This window comes from Notamacropus eugenii, chromosome 2 (assembly GCF_028372415.1).
Source record: "Notamacropus eugenii isolate mMacEug1 chromosome 2, mMacEug1.pri_v2, whole genome shotgun sequence".
NCBI classification, from domain to species: domain Eukaryota; kingdom Metazoa; phylum Chordata; class Mammalia; order Diprotodontia; family Macropodidae; genus Notamacropus; species Notamacropus eugenii.
The window spans coordinates 144,998,470-145,014,400 of NC_092873.1; the positions used below are offsets into that span (position 1 = coordinate 144,998,470).

The 15,931-nt window shown below is 36.1% G+C and overlaps 1 protein-coding gene across 3 annotated transcripts in view; it reads right to left on the minus strand.

Moving 5' to 3' along the window:
- COL12A1 (collagen type XII alpha 1 chain) overlaps nt 1-15,931 on the minus strand; it is a 135,370-nt gene that overhangs the window by 62,762 nt on the left and 56,677 nt on the right. For 2 of the 3 annotated variants that reach the window (XM_072642623.1, XM_072642624.1), the window contains exons 17-27: nt 14,838-14,959; nt 12,160-12,309; nt 11,957-12,076; nt 11,682-11,846; nt 9,824-9,970; nt 7,608-7,747; nt 6,940-7,069; nt 5,913-6,055; nt 5,414-5,543; nt 3,260-3,399; nt 1,534-1,663 (exon numbers count right to left, since the gene is read on the minus strand). In XM_072642623.1, coding sequence (XP_072498724.1) covers nt 1,534-1,663; nt 3,260-3,399; nt 5,414-5,543; nt 5,913-6,055; nt 6,940-7,069; nt 7,608-7,747; nt 9,824-9,970; nt 11,682-11,846; nt 11,957-12,076; nt 12,160-12,309; nt 14,838-14,959 — 1,517 coding nt within the window. The remainder of the gene's footprint in view (nt 1-1,533; nt 1,664-3,259; nt 3,400-5,413; nt 5,544-5,912; nt 6,056-6,939; nt 7,070-7,607; nt 7,748-9,823; nt 9,971-11,681; nt 11,847-11,956; nt 12,077-12,159; nt 12,310-14,837; nt 14,960-15,931) is intronic. The other variant, XM_072642625.1, reaches the window with a different exon arrangement.

The following is a 15,931-nucleotide window of genomic DNA, read 5'->3' on the forward strand; positions in this document are numbered from 1 at the left end:
CAGAAAAGTAAATAAAATGCACTACATATAAACCAGGCTACAGGTAACAAAGCTAGAAGATAAGGAATGACAGCTGAAACCTCAACCAACAGCAGCTACATTTTGTTAGCTACCATAGCAAGACTGCTGTTAAAATAATTATGAACATCTGGCAGATGCCCTGTACTTTCTGTTAATTTTCCATCACCCTCTGTAACCTAGTAACAAATGAAAATTGTACAACGTCTAAAGTCATCAAAAAATTGTCTCTAATGACTCAGATAAAAAACTCCATTGAGATAAAGGACCGCCAAACTTCTATTTGGACAAATTAAGAAATAACACTAACAAACACAGTATAAAAGTCAATCGTTATTAAGACTAACTGTGGAAATACTCAGAAGTGATTATGATATTTTTAAATCATATTTGCCCCATAGTATTTCAACACTTTGATGAATCCATGATCTTTTCCAAGTGATACTCCGTTCACTAAAGGTACACCGCAACCACATCAACGCTTTCTTAACTTTACAGATTCAAAAAAAAAATCTCAGAATTAGAAGGGATTTAACAAGCAATATGGCCCAACACATACCCAAATAAGAGTCGCCTGTACAATGTGCTTTATAAGGGCTTATTCAACCTTTGTCTGAAGACCAGGGAGGAGACCAGACCTTAAGAGGCAGCCCATCCCACTCGTCAACACTATTCATCCGGAATTATTTCTTTATATCAAGCCTAAATTTGTCTCTGTGTAACTTTTACACTCTTGCTCCTAATTTTCTCCTGATAGTCAAGAAGAACAAATCTATTCCCTATAATGATGGCCCTTCAAATATGTAAAAAGTAGCATCCTGTCCTCACTAAGTACTCTCTCTTCCTTAAGTTTAATATCTCCATGTCCTTCTACTGACTCACATATGATACACATAACCATCTTGATTACCTTTCCCTTGATGCTCTACAGTTTATCAATGTCCTTCCTAAAATTCAGTGTTCAGAATCAGTTCCTAATATTGCAATCATCGGTACTGTGTTCTGACCAACTGAGTCATAGATAACATTAGTTAATTACTAATTATTATTGTTCAGTTGTATCCAACTATTCATGACCCCATTTGGGGTTTTGTTAGCATTGACACTGAAGTGTTTGCCATTGCCTTCTCTGGCTCATTTTACAGATGAGGAAATTGAAACAAACAGGATTAAGTGATTTGCCCAGGATCACAGAGGCCAGATTTGAACGCAGGAAGAGGAGTCTACCTGACTCCAGGCTGAGTACTCTATCTACTTCACCACTTAGCTACCTACTGAACTAAATAGATTAGTAATACTTAGCTACTAAACACAAATCATTCAACCAGTATTCACAGTTTTGAATGAGAGTTTCAGGTTTAAAAAAAGTTTCAAATAACTGTTATATGAAATAGCTGTGTCACAAATATTCAGCTGGCCAACTTACAGAAATTGCTTTCATATACATTTATTTATATAAATTATCCATGTACTCTTTTCCCAATTGTCTATAAGGAAATGAAACATCTCTCTTACGTGTGGTTTCTTGAGCAGTCACTGGAGGAGATTCCCCTTCATCATACACTGCCACAACATTGACTTTATAGAGTGTTCGTGAAATCAGATCACCAAGAGAGGTCTTTGTCCTTGACCTATCTACTTCCACCTATAATAAAAACAGAAGTAGATTTTCTTTAAAGAATTTTGGTTCTAATGATATGGTTGTTTTTCATTGTTCCAAAAATATCAGAATGTCAGAATTATGATATCAGAAAAGATCAGCAATGATCAACATTGAGGTGAATTTTAATTGAAATTACCCTCAGTTAAGCCAGAGAAAGGAAAATTGAAAGTTGATGAAAGGATGAATAAGGTAGTAGGCACTTTAAATGTTACTCTGGGATCCAGTGACTTGCCTCCTTGCAATTTCCTATGCAAGACAGTCTATCTCCCCACTCTAGGTGTTTCTACTTTCTGTCTCCCATACTCAGAATTCCCTTCCTCCTCATCTTTGCCTCCTGGTTTCCTTCAGGTCTCAGCTAAAATCCCACCCTTTTTCTAAGCAGTCTCTCCCAATCCCCTTTAATCTGTGTCTTCTCTCTGAAATTGTCTCCTATTTATTTTGTGTGTATTGTTTGTATAGAGTTGTTTATATGTTGTCTCACACATGAGATTGTGAAATCCTTGAGGGTAGAGACTGTCTTTTGATTTTTCTGTATCCTCAGAACTTAGCATGGTGCTTTACACATAATAAGTGGCTAATAAGTGCTTGTTGACTTGATTTGACTTCAGAGGTTAAGGATAACATTATCACAAATATGTATAACTCTTGTAGATCATGAATCCCCCTGTAGGAACAAACCATTCAATAATTTTTCACTTGCCAACAACCATGAATCCCATTCATAAATAATTATTCTATTTTTTGAGAGCGCTTTCATACATAGTATCTTGCTTGACCTTCACAACAAGCCTGTTGGATAAGTTAGAACTTGTCCTTATCCTATGAATGAGGAAAGGACAAGAAGAAATATAAAGGTGGGCAATTTACCCAACATCACACCACTAGCTAAAGTCAAAGCAAGAAGAATATTGGTTTTCTGGTCCCAATTCAAGTCTCCTCCTATATGATGCTGCCTTATGGTAGTCAGGCAGTGAGCCTTGCTAATGTAAGTGAGCATCACTCCACTCTCTCTATGAATGCTTAAATTGCTACTTTGATTCTAGTGGATACTATCAAGTGGAGATACCTACCATTTATCTAGTCACTTGGACTGCCAGCAGTTTCTCATAGCTAAAGCTGAAACTGCAAAATTCATACAACATGCAAGACTAGGGATATAACTTAGATTTTTTTGTCCCAGTGACAATAACTATCTGCTTTCAGGCAGGAAGATGAAGGTGAGTTTGTGAATAGGAAACTGATGAAGAGGTTTATTGGGGTACTGAAGGATTCTAAAATAGGCAATAATAAAGTTAGTGGTGGGTTGCTGGTATTCTCCTTGAATATAGGGATTGTATTTGTTTCAGCAGCACTTAACACATATTTTCAAAATGAGTTTCATTAATCTAACCCTACCAACAATACAAAAAAAAAAAAAGAAAGCTACTCCTAACAAAAGGCATTCAAGATCCATATTTTCAGTATTCTCTTATGATGAATGATGAGTCCAAAAGCTGTCTTAGCAACATTATCTATCAGAAATGTTTAATCAACTGCTAGAAAAAGTAACAACTTCCAAAACCTTCATTTCTAACCTACCTGTTTTACATCATCATCTTCCTCTGTTTTATAGCTGACAATATATTTTCGTACTTTGCCAGGAGCAGGATCCCAGACGACACTCATGCTGCTGTGGGTAACATCCGTGAGTTTCAAACCTCTAGGGCGAGGTAAGGGTACTGCACAAACACAAAACATTAAGTTCAGATATGATAACAGATTGTGTTTGGATTACTGAGACACAATGTGACAATGAAGACAGCACTGTATTTAGAGGCAAATTCAACTTCTGATGTCTACCAGCTCTTTCACCTTGGAATAGTCCCTCACCTTGTCTCAGCCTCCGTTTCCTCATCTATTAAATGGGGATAATGATACTTGTGGTGCCTACCTCACCTAACTGGTGTGAGGACCAAAAGAGATAATCTCTTTATAGTGTTTTGCACACTTTAAGACAATTAAAATGTCAGTTATTGTTATTCAATTTTCTTTCACTAAATATTTTAAAGAAAATCTTGAAAAGAGGCAGCTCCAAATTATGTCATACTGGCATAAGATACTCCCATCTGAGGGGACTGCATCTACCAAAGCAAATCAATATCTTCTCTGAAACTTAAAGGATAAGAGGAAGTGTGACCTGGATCATCACAGTATATACAGAAAAATTGGCTCTGAAATCACACAGAATTGTCAGACTCTACTTTCTGTGGGTCCTCTTGTTTATGTCCCCTTAAAGTATAGCCTACATTGCTGAAACTGTTGCTGCCTCTTACTTTCCATTTATTTTTAGCTTTTCTCAATTCAATTTGGCTCTGTTATTTAACTGCGAAACTTTTTATTGACATTTAGCTATCTCTCTTCTTTTTATATTTAGAGTTCATATTCCTTTATCAGACACTGACATCTACTCCAGAAGTGAAAACAGTACTGATCCCATAAGAATGCTATTTTTCTTCTGACTGTTAAGAGAATGGAAAGTGAGAATGGTCCAAAATGTTAAGAACCCAGTGAGCATCTAAGGAGATCTACAGCAGCCAACATGGGAAAAACAAACCATAAATTCATCTTATGATACCAAGCAAAGTATACCAAATCTACACTTTGAGAATACCATGGGAGGTAAGTGAAAAAAAATTATCCAAAAGGGCGCATTTTATTCTCTGTAACATGAAATACATCTTTCCCCTCCTCTTTCCCAATATTTCCGTCTCCTTTTGTTTATCTGTTTATTTGTCTCCCTGACCTTCTTCCAAAATTTCTGTCTCTGCCTCTCTGTCTCTTCCCCCATGCTTCTATTTGTTTATCTTTCTAGAACCTCAGTTCTGTGTCTGCCAGTTTCCTCCATTCCAGCAGTCGAATACCCCAGCCAGCTCTATGATACAGCTCATGCCACATTTGTGTTCTCTTTAAGGACATCCTTCTCTGCTATTCCTGTTCTAGTTTCATGTGGCTAATTTCATCCCTGACTTTCTTACCCTCAGCCATGTGTTAATCCTTTCTACAGACACACATCTGTATCCGCATATGGCCCAGGATCCTCTCTGAAGTGCTGTATTAGCTAGTCCTACTCATTCTCTCGTATTTCTCAATCCTATTTATAACTGTTCAACCTAATGTTACCCTTGTTGAGGCTATGTACACACAGAACATCCCATTTATCCCAAGTTTACTCTTGCTTAATAGTTGAGTTAAAAGCTAAACAACAGAGTTTGTATTTGGTTCTAGAAGCAATAGGAAGTCACTCAAGTTTATTGAGTAGAGAAGTCACATGATCAGATTTATGTCTAAGGAAAATTACTTTGGCATTAATTTGGAGGATGGATTAAAGCAGAGAGAGAATTAAGGCTGGGAGACCATTTAGGAGACTACTACAATAATCTAGGTAATAGGTGATAAGGAACTGAAGGTGATGAGGTGTTACCTTTGTGAGTAAAGAGGATTTCGATGAGATACTAAGAAGACAGAAACATCTACATTTTGTCAACTAATTGACTAAGTGGTACAACAGAGACTGAGGAGTCAAGGAAAATCAACATCATGAAACTGTGAGACTGGACGCATGGTGGTGACAGTATGCTTTGATAGAATGAATACATAACAGAATCATCAAACAAAACCTGAAACTTTCAACATCACTGAAATTATTAAATAGTGATTTTCAAGAAGAAGGAGGAAAAAACAGTAAACACCTACAAGTTACTTCCCGGGCAGTGGCTGGATCACTGGTGAGATCATACAATGCTGCCTGGACAGTTACAGCATACTCAGTATTGGGGAAAAGGTCAACCAGCTGTGTATCTGTCACTGATGGTCCAACACGCATCTATATTGATACAAACATAAGTATAAATACAAATACAGATAAACAGGTGCAGATACTGATGCAGATATGGAAATGGACACAGGTGCAGATGTTACATGCATATGGATATAGAGAATGTACAATCTGGAGTCTAAGCACAAAGTTAAAAGTAGTATCCAAATAAAAATTGGTTAATTTAACTCTGAAATTCATACCACCTTCATTTATAACCACCTGATCGATGTAATTGAGTCTATCATAATTTAATTTAAAAGGCTGTTTCACAACACATGCCAACATTTTTAAAATTATGATATGGACAACAAATTCAAAGGATCATATATTTTAAACTATAATAGTTTTTTTTATCAAGAAAACAACATCCCCTACCTCTTTGGGACTTGTGGGCACTGTGGCATTGAGAGGTACATAGGATAACAAGTAACCAGTAGCTCCACCAACTGATTGCCATTGCACTCGCATGTTAGTTGGTCCAACATCAAAAATATTCAGGGAAACAACAGGGACTGGCACTACCAAAACATAAAATCATTCATCAAGCAAGTTGCTTTCATTCTCCTCTTATTTTAACTTTCGTTTCTCAATCTATTTCTTTTCTCTATATATCTACATGAGTCACGATTTGTAGACTAATGAAGATGAAATTTTGTCAAAATCGAGATATCCATCAATGGGGGAATGGCTGAACTAGTTGTATATTATTGTGATAGAATAATATTATGCTATCAGAAAGGATGAGCAGGATGCCCTCAGAAACACTTACATGAACTGACACAAACTGAAATGAGCAGAGCAATAGCATACTGTATTCTGATCAACTGTGAATGACTTAGATATTCTCAGCAATTCAATGATCCAAGACAATATTGAAGGATTTATGATGAAAAATACTATCCATCTCCAGAGAAAAAAACTGATGGAGTTTGAATGCAGATTGAAGCATATTTTTTCTTTACTTTATTTTTCTTGGGGAAGGTAAGTTTGTCTGCATTTTCTTTCACAATATGGCTACCATGGAAATATGTTTCACATGACTGCACATAATTACAATAAAAACAGCATAGTGTTACAGAAAGAAAAGTGAACTGAAAGTAGAGATCTGAATCCTATTCCCAGCTCTATCTCACCCTCTCTATATACGACCTTGTGTCGCCCCACCTAAAAGCTTTCTGGGGCTGATGAAATAACTCTCTGGAGAGAAGAAGTTGGTGAGAGCATTAGAAATCTTGCTAATTGGGCAAAATATGGAGTTACCAAGAGACTAGAGAGGGATGTGGCAGGTGTAGGGAGAGGAAAGAGAAAAAAAGAACAAAGATTTTTCTAGAGAGATCAGACACCCACAAAATGCAGATGTGGCACAGTGAGCACAGAGCAGTAAAATTATATGAACACTTACAGGTTGTTTCAGTGCCCTTCAGAGGTTCACTATTTTCATCTTCCACCACTGAATACACATTAACAACATACTCTGTTTCAGGCTTTAGATCCTTAATCACCGTACTAGTTTCCAGGCGGCTCACATAAAACTAGGTGGAAATAGCAAAATAAAGGTAAAAGTTACCAATGGCATATTCCCCATTTCTTCCTTTCCTCTAGAATTTCAGCCTGGAGCACAGCTAGGGGAGTGGACAGGAGAGATTTATCAAATTGAGCTAGAATTCTGCTAATCGTCCCTACCATATAGGCTTAGAATTTATTTTGAAGAATTTTTGTTCTTTCAGAAAATATTAGGTCAGCAAGGAAACAGATAGTAACGGCAAGAATAAATGTCATCTAGTGAGAAAAATAATGTCATTCCACTACCATTCCACAGTCTTTAAGAACCATAGGAATCAGAGTATTTTTTCAACTTTAATGACAACCAAGAGGAAGAAGATAATTGTGCAGACTCAAGTAGCACAGGCACACCGTGTGCCTGTAACAGAAGTGAGCCCAGAACTACTCTTGATTTGGTCTCAGCCTCTCACTATAAATGCTGACTCCTCATTTGACATTCTACAAAAAGCCTCTACTGGGACTTGTGAAAGGAGAAAGGGACAGCAAGGGGAAAAGAGGCAGACTCACTTCTTGGCGTTTCCCTCCAGAAACTGGATAGTATTCCACCTTGTATCTGTCTATACTGTCTGATGGGGGTGTCCAACTCACTCTAAAGGAACGATGGGTTCGCTCAGATATAACTAGATTGGAAGGTGCTTCCAAGTCACCTATGCAAGGGAAACAAAATATATAAAAGGTTCATCAATTAATCAACATGGCAAAAATTAAAATTAGAATGAAAAGTCCTAATAATCACCTGGCAATGTGACAGAATGGGAAAAGCACTAGACTCAAATTCAGAAGACCATGTTCAGAAGTTCACATCCTTAAACTGCCCCTTATTTACTGTGAAACCATGGGTAAGTCCCTGAACCTCTCTGGGCCTGAGTTTCCTTACCCACATATTACCTCCAATAATGTCACACTCCACACACCTCATAAGGATCAAATGAGATAATGTAATGCAAAGCATTTCAACCCTAAGCACTAAATAAATATAAGCTTTTATTATCATAAAAATTCTAAACAACCCCATTTATATATTAAGTAGCTCTCAATATAAAAATAAAAAACTAGGAGGAGTCAATTAGTGACATTTTTTTCTAAAAGCATTCCTTTTATTCAATGGTTTATTATTTAATTTGAACTTTTGTAAGTAAAGTCTTCTGATTATGTCTCTATAGATTTGTAACAATATTTTTATGCCAAGAGTTAGACAGGATGAACCTAAACTGGGTGATACTGCTGAAAGTAGCTGTCACCTAAATGCAAGTCAGCTGTTTTATAAAAGAATAAGTAGGACCAGTCCTTGTCTGTAACATGAAATCTATCTTTTAAATACCATTAACAAGATGGTAAAGATGAAAAAAATGACTAAGTTAAAGCTTAAAAATAAAGACCTTAATCTAGTAAATCCAAAGTAAATCCAACCCAACCATTCTCCTTTGAGTTGTTTGCAAGTCAAAACTGTGTAAAAAAATTCCCATTTGTATTCTTTCAACCTTTATCATACTTGGATTATAATCAAGTCTACAAAATTATCAAGCAGTTTTATGGTCTGGGAAACTGGCATGAATGCAACGATTATATGGTTGATAAAAACAGAAAGGAAAATAGATAAAAGATGTTTTCATCTATTCTAAGCTCTCTCCAGTAGAATAAAGCTACAACTTTATAAACTAATATTAAGAGCTGGAAACCTCCAAATGCTAGCTATACAGGTGGCCTTTTTCTCCAGAGAAAAATACAATTTGTTGGCCAAATCCCAAAAGAAAATCTGCAAAGGATTGGTCAAAAACTCAGAAAAGGAAAAAAGAAAAGAAAAGAAACTCAGAGGACAAAAATTCATATAAATATACTCCTGAAACCCAAAATACCTAAATCATGTCCACTGGTATCCTTGGGCTCTCATTCCAATTTTCACGTGACTAATATAAACACATAAAGGGTAATCTATGATAACTCTAAAAGGAATTATTCTAAGCTCCAAAATAATCATCGTATTTGGTCCTTCACTAATTGACTCCACTAAAGTCCGATTCTGATGCTCCAGAATGAAAGAGTGGTCATCCTGCATTCTCAAAGGCTAGGCTAGTAAGGCACAAGCCCTGTCAGGTTCTTCCAAGCTAGAAAGACTCCAGGTATAGTCCTGACAATTAACTACATTATATTGTGCAAGGACCAGTCTGGATAAGTTCATAGAGACTTGTAAAGGTTGGCTGCTTTATACCACCCTCCTACCCAAATACTGCTTCATCAATGACATCCAACATTTAGCTTCAATTTTCTTATCTGTAAAAGGTGGGGAGAGGGAGGGAGAAAGCAGTTGGGCCAAGTAATTTCTTAAGACTCATTCAGGGTTAGTATTTGTTTCAACTGAAGAACAATCTAGAAAATCAACTTCAAAAACAATTTATGGTTGATGTAAAATCAATAAGCCACAAAATAGCCCTAATCCAAATCTTCCATTTTCATATTCAAAACCATTCATCTTGGGAGGATAATAAAGGATCCAAATTTGAGACTTTCTCACTTTTATCTCTTTAAAATGCCAACTGCCAGTGAACAAGAATTCTGAAAGAAAAAGAATCCCTCACTAGATATTAAAGGAATCCACAGAAATTTTGAGGAAAGACAGGCAGGGAGACAAATTTTAACTGAAATTAGCCTCAATGAAGCCAAAGAAAGGAACACTGAAAGTTGACAAAATGATGAATAAGGTGGTAGTTAGAGTAACAGCATACCTGGACCTTTGACGCTATTGCACAAGTTAACCGTGAGTTCATCCACAATCCTAGAAAGTGAGTCAAAATCAGCCACGTTGTATGCATGAGTATCATCTGGATCAGTTGCAATCATCTTTAACTCAGTCTCATCAGCATTTTTAATACCTTTATTTTAAAAAAAATTACAAATTAGCAACATGGATCAGAAAAAACTTTTAATAAAATTTAACAAGTAATTTAATAGAAGCAATATTTCAATTTTCCACCACATGATAAGACAGATATATAATATATATGTGATTTTCCCTAAAAAAGAAAGATTAACAGCTATAATATAATGAGATCTCAGAAGAGATTGAAAGAGTGCTTCAAAGAACAAAAATTAATGTCTCATTGGCTGGGTAAACCTATAACTAACCAAAGTCAGTAAATAAATGAATGAACTGAATGATGAAAAAATTCATTGAAAAACATTTAGCAAGTGCTTCCTATGCACCAGGAACTGTCCTAAGCACTGCAGATACAATTACAAAATGTGAAATAGTCCTTGCCCTCAAGGCGCTTACATTTTAATGGGAAAGACCACGCACTTTGGGGATGGGGGTTAATGACCAAGGATTTGTTGTTTGGGTCTGGTAAACTGAGCCATAAGGTAATTAACTGACTTGGGGTTTTGCCCTTTCCAGAAATCATAGTGGTGACTTGACTACGAGGAAGGGAACTTAACAGGAAATTTCCTAAGTGTTGGTGACAGCAAATGTCTAATACCCCTGATACTGTTTTCCTCTTTAATGACCTGATAAGTGTTCTGTTTCATTAGAAGGTAAATTAGACAAACTGAGAAGTTCAAATTGGCCAATGAACAAAGCTGATTGTGTGTTCAAAGCTCTAAAATCATGTCTCCTCTCTTACGGAGACCAGTCAACCAGCATGTATTAAGTGCTTACTGTATGTCAGTCACTCAGTAAGATGAACACTGGAGATACAAAAAAAAAAAGGTCCAATAGAATAGAATGTCAGTCAAGGAACTTCTGTCCTACCAGGGGAGACTAACACACGAGATGATGCTAAATGCTACCAAATGTTTTTTACTAAGTCAGAAAATCCTGATATTTCCATTTATATTATATGTATAACATGATACATATATATATATATTTCTTCCATAAAGGTCTACTCCAATGAGAAGAGGCAGTTCTGTGACACAGTGTGCTGGGCCTGGAGTCGGGAAGATATGATTGAATCTGGCCTCAGACACATACTAGTTATATGGCCCTAAACAAGTCACTTAACCTCTATTTTTCTCAGTTTCCTCAGTGGTGAAGTGGAAAGAACACCACCTACCTCACCCAATTGTTGTGAGGAACAACTGAAATAATATTTGTAAAGCACTTAGCTTATCTCCTGGCACATTCTAAGCACCATGTATAAATGCTTTTTCCTTTCCCTTCTCCCCTTCCCCCAGTACTTCAATGGGGCATGAAGGCTATGCCAGTAGGACACTGTCTCTGTCAGGTCCTACCAAGTTATAAAGATGTCAATTACAAGCCCAAGATGAGCCAACCTAGCTAAGTTCAGAGAAGTTCCTCACTAGAAAATAATGACCAAGTCATTAATGTTCTTGACTACAGTAACCTGCAACAATCGTCTAGTCCAGGGATGGGGAACCTGCAGCTTCAAGGTCATATGTGGTCCTCTAGGTCCTCAAGTGGGGCCCTCGGACTGATTCAGCAGGTTCCCCCACTCCTAAATTCTAGTCAGACATAAAAGGGTTTCTTTGTGTCAGTGGATGGATTAACCATGCTCACAAAATCACAGACCCTTGAAACCTTAAAAGCATTGCCATTGGATTGCTGCCTTTCTTTGTGGTACTCACCAATAGCAAAGAGTTCCACTCCTTCATCCTTCAGTTTCTTGGAAGGTGCTTCTACATCATCCTGTGACTTTCCATCAGTGATGAGAACACCAATCTTGCGAGCTCGAGGTCTCATGCCAGCCTGGGGCCTGAAGTTGTTTTGCCGAATAAAATTCAAAGCCATGCCTGATGTGATTTTAAAAAGATACATATAATGATTACTTGATGATCTTTAAATTTTAATAATGATTTTTTTAAAAAACCAAGGCTTAAAAAACTTAAAAGTCAGAATTTACCTGTTAGTGTGTTGCCTCCTTTGTATGGGAGGTTAGCAACCGCTTCCAACAGGCTTTTCCTGTCTTTATGAGCATTCAGCTGCCACTCTGTTCTGGGGTCCCCACTGTACTGAGCAAGGGCTTAAATAACACAGTTATCATTAGTTTACTGAGAGAAGCATAAAAACAAGTGTCTAAAACTCTTCATTATTAGCAAGGCCTACCAATTTGTACTCTTTTGGGGCCAATCTCGAAGACTTCAACAATACGTGAAATGAAACTCCTGACGGTTTTAAAATTAGCCCGACCAATACTCCAAGAACCATCGACCAGGAGCACGATGTCAGCTTCTGCTCTGGTGAAACACTCCATGCCTGATGCAGCAATAACCAAAAGGCACACATGAGTATGAAAAACATTAGGTGATATTTAGGTTTCCTTTATTTCTATTTCTCCTCCCTCTGCTAACACTTGGATGCTTGGCCTCCCTGTCTCAACCATTATAGCATTACTGGATATTAGGACATCACTGGAAATATATCCATGAAACACACATCATCATCCCATTCATGAACTTCAGCTTGTATCAATAAGAAGTGATCATTCATTCAATGGTTACTTCAATGGATATGCCTTGTATCATCTACTCTCAATTAGGCATCTTTCCTTTCTTTTTTCCTTACTTTAGCCTGTCACAGAAATTAGTCTTCTAATCAAATGTGCAAAATAAATGAGCAAAGGCTCACAAGTCTGAAAGAAAGTAGGCTTATTTCAAAAGTATCTCACTATCAGGAATTAGAAATTTTAGTTAAAATTTCAAATATGACCTAAAGCATTAGAAGTATGTTTCTCTGGAATAATATCTGACTTCTGGTAGCAATCCTATCCCCACAAAACTGTTAAAGAGTATGGGATGAGCTGATGAAAATGCATGGGCTGGAAATTGCTGCTGCAGACCAAAACCTTTTTTTAAAAAATTTACTACACCAAATATGAGAGGTAACTATTGGCATCCAATACAAGATTACTTCAATGCAAATACATTTGGTTAGAAATGCCCAATTAATGTCCTATGCCAATATTTCATCTTATTTACCATGCAGACATGTCATAGTTACCATTTTTGTAAACAGTTGTCTTTACTTTGTAATGCAATTAGATAAATACAGATGGCAGAGGAGTGTGCACATTTAAAAAAAATGAAGGAGAAGGAACATAATTTAGGAGGAGGTATGCAAACAAACACACAAGTGAGGAGATGTAGAAACACAAGTACAAACATTTATACAAGGCTGGGATGCTAAGGAAAGAGAAATCATTTCAGATCTCCTCAGTTCACAAGCTAGGGAACAAAAATATGAGTCGGTTAATATCATCATCATAAGTTAAATAATAGAACATTTCTATAAAACAGACTGAATTTTTAAATCAAGCTTGAAATCATCTAAAAGCTGCCTTCTATTGTTCTAGAAGTTGTGTTACCAGTTGTTTATTTTCTGGCTTCTTGCCCTTATAACTTCTAATCTTTGTATGGAAGAAATTTCATTTAAAAAACATCACATTCATCATACTTAAAAGATATTGTGATTTCATTAACATTCCACATAAACAATCCAGTATTGAAGGATCTTGAGTAATTAATTATTACAAGTATCTAATGGTTAAAAATCATGATCCTTTTACATATAGAAAGTACAAATCTAATCTTTGTCAACATGACACAAAGAGCTGGGAAACTGTTTAAATTTAATTTTGTCCTAAAGAAGTTAAAACTAGTTTTATATAAGCTTTAGGTGATGAAGGAGGAGGAAGAGGAAATCTGGTTCTGTTATTTCAGTGGTATAAGGAGCTTTCAGTGTAAAAACTACCTCCAGTAATGCAGATTGACAACTTATCTTTACAACCTATGAAAATTGCTGAGATCACTGAGAGGTTAAATGTCACAAAGCTACTATGGGTCAAAAAAGAAGGATTTGAATCCAGAGATCTCTCTCTTCAAGGTCTACCCTCCATTCACTAAGTGATGTTTCATTGCTTCATGTATAATACTGATGGTATGAATGTGATAATAGCAAAAAAAAAAAAATCAAAGATTTCTTCACAGCTCTACAACTGAAAAAACTCTCACTTTCCATCTTCTTAACTAGTCCAATCTTGCTAAGGACTCTGTTTCAGGGTGGCAAACCCATTAATTATATCTCTCCAGATCCTGAGAGCCTGCATTTAAAATGCATTTAATTTTTTTTCCTCTCTCCACTACTAAATAAAATCTAGTAGCTATTACTATCTTGTAAAACTAAATCTCATATATTGACATTTTCCATACATCTTCTTTAACAAAAGCATATTTCAGATACTAGAGGGGGGAAATAGTGTATTTGCTTTAACTGTATTAATTTAACAAAAATCTCATGACTAGATAATGATGTATTAAGTGGTGGAATACTACATCATCTAAGTGACAAAAAAGGACTTGTAGATTTCAAGTGTGAATGCCAGTTAGATCTCTGATAATAACAAGAGTACTAGCTAACATTTATATAGCGCCTTGGAGTTTGCAAAGTACTCTACCTACATGATAATAGGTAATATTTATATAGTGTTTAAAGACCTTCAAAGCACATAAAGTCATGTCATTTTTGAACAGGACTACTCATCTGGACTGGTACAAATATGTAGTTATAAATTTATATAGTATACAAATAAACCTGCAGTGCTTTAAACCTTTAGGTGAAAATGTCAAGATTTACATTAAAACATCTTTAGTTGTTTCAGCTTTTTAGTTAAAAATGTCAACATTTAGTTTTAAACGTTATTTTAGAAGTTTTTTCCATAAAACAATTAGGCAAACTACCTAAATTTAAAGCATCCAAATTAATTTAAATTCTCACAGATTGCTTACCTGTAGACAAAATTGGCATGACAGTTGTGTCTGAAAGAGTTGTCATTTCTTGTCCAATCAGTGGTGAACTTTCTCCTCCATCAAACATTCCAAAAACATTTACTTTATAGGTTGTGCCTGCCCTGCAATATTTTTTTAAAAATGGATATAGAGATACAGATACAGATATAAATATAGATATAAGGTAGCTAAAAAGTTATTTTTAACTATCCAAATAAAGAATTTTATTCTTTCTTTTCCACATTATTAAAAGAGCCATAGAAATTGTTCCCTTTGAGTTTGGGACCATGAGAAAATATGGAGTTTAGGATGAAAATTCTCCATTGCATTCAACTGTGCGTCTTATGATACAATGGGAAATTGACAAATATCATCTAACATCACGGCCCTGAGCAGTGACCTGAAAATTCAGGTGTAGGGTGTAGGTGGACAAGACAGCCAGAAAATATACCCCAAAGAATACCAGAGGTAACCACCCACTCACAAACTCCATCCCCTTCTTAGGGGAGCTACATGGTATGGGCAGTTCACAAGTAGTAAAGCTGCACAGAATCTCTGGGGTGTATTTATTTACCTTTGGACTGAGCATACAACAGGCAGAATCTGACTCAGAACTAAATAACTGCTATTAAATAATATGCTTTAAGACAAGAAGAATGGCTTTTTTGCTCTGTATGGATCTTTAAAATTAGAGAGAAGTATTTGTTCCAATTTCCAAATTATTGTACAAATTGTACAAATTATTGTATATTCTAAATACGAATTCTTGATTAAATAAATGAGTCCTGGATATTAAGATTAAGTATGTTGTTTGTTTTCATTGTAGACCACATCTATGAACCTCTCTCTCAAACAATGCTGATCTGTAACAATTCTGTAACTTATATAGCCTTAGGGAGTTCTCTGGGAACTAAGAGATCAACTAATTTGCCTATGGTCAATGTCAGAGACAAGGAAGGCTTAAACCCAGGTCTTCCTGTCTCAAAGGCCAACTCCTCTCCCCTACACCAAGAGAGGCAGCATGAGCTAGTAGCAAATCAAGTATATAGTCATCAAGAGCACAGTAGTTTATTATCCTTATTATAATGAATGGT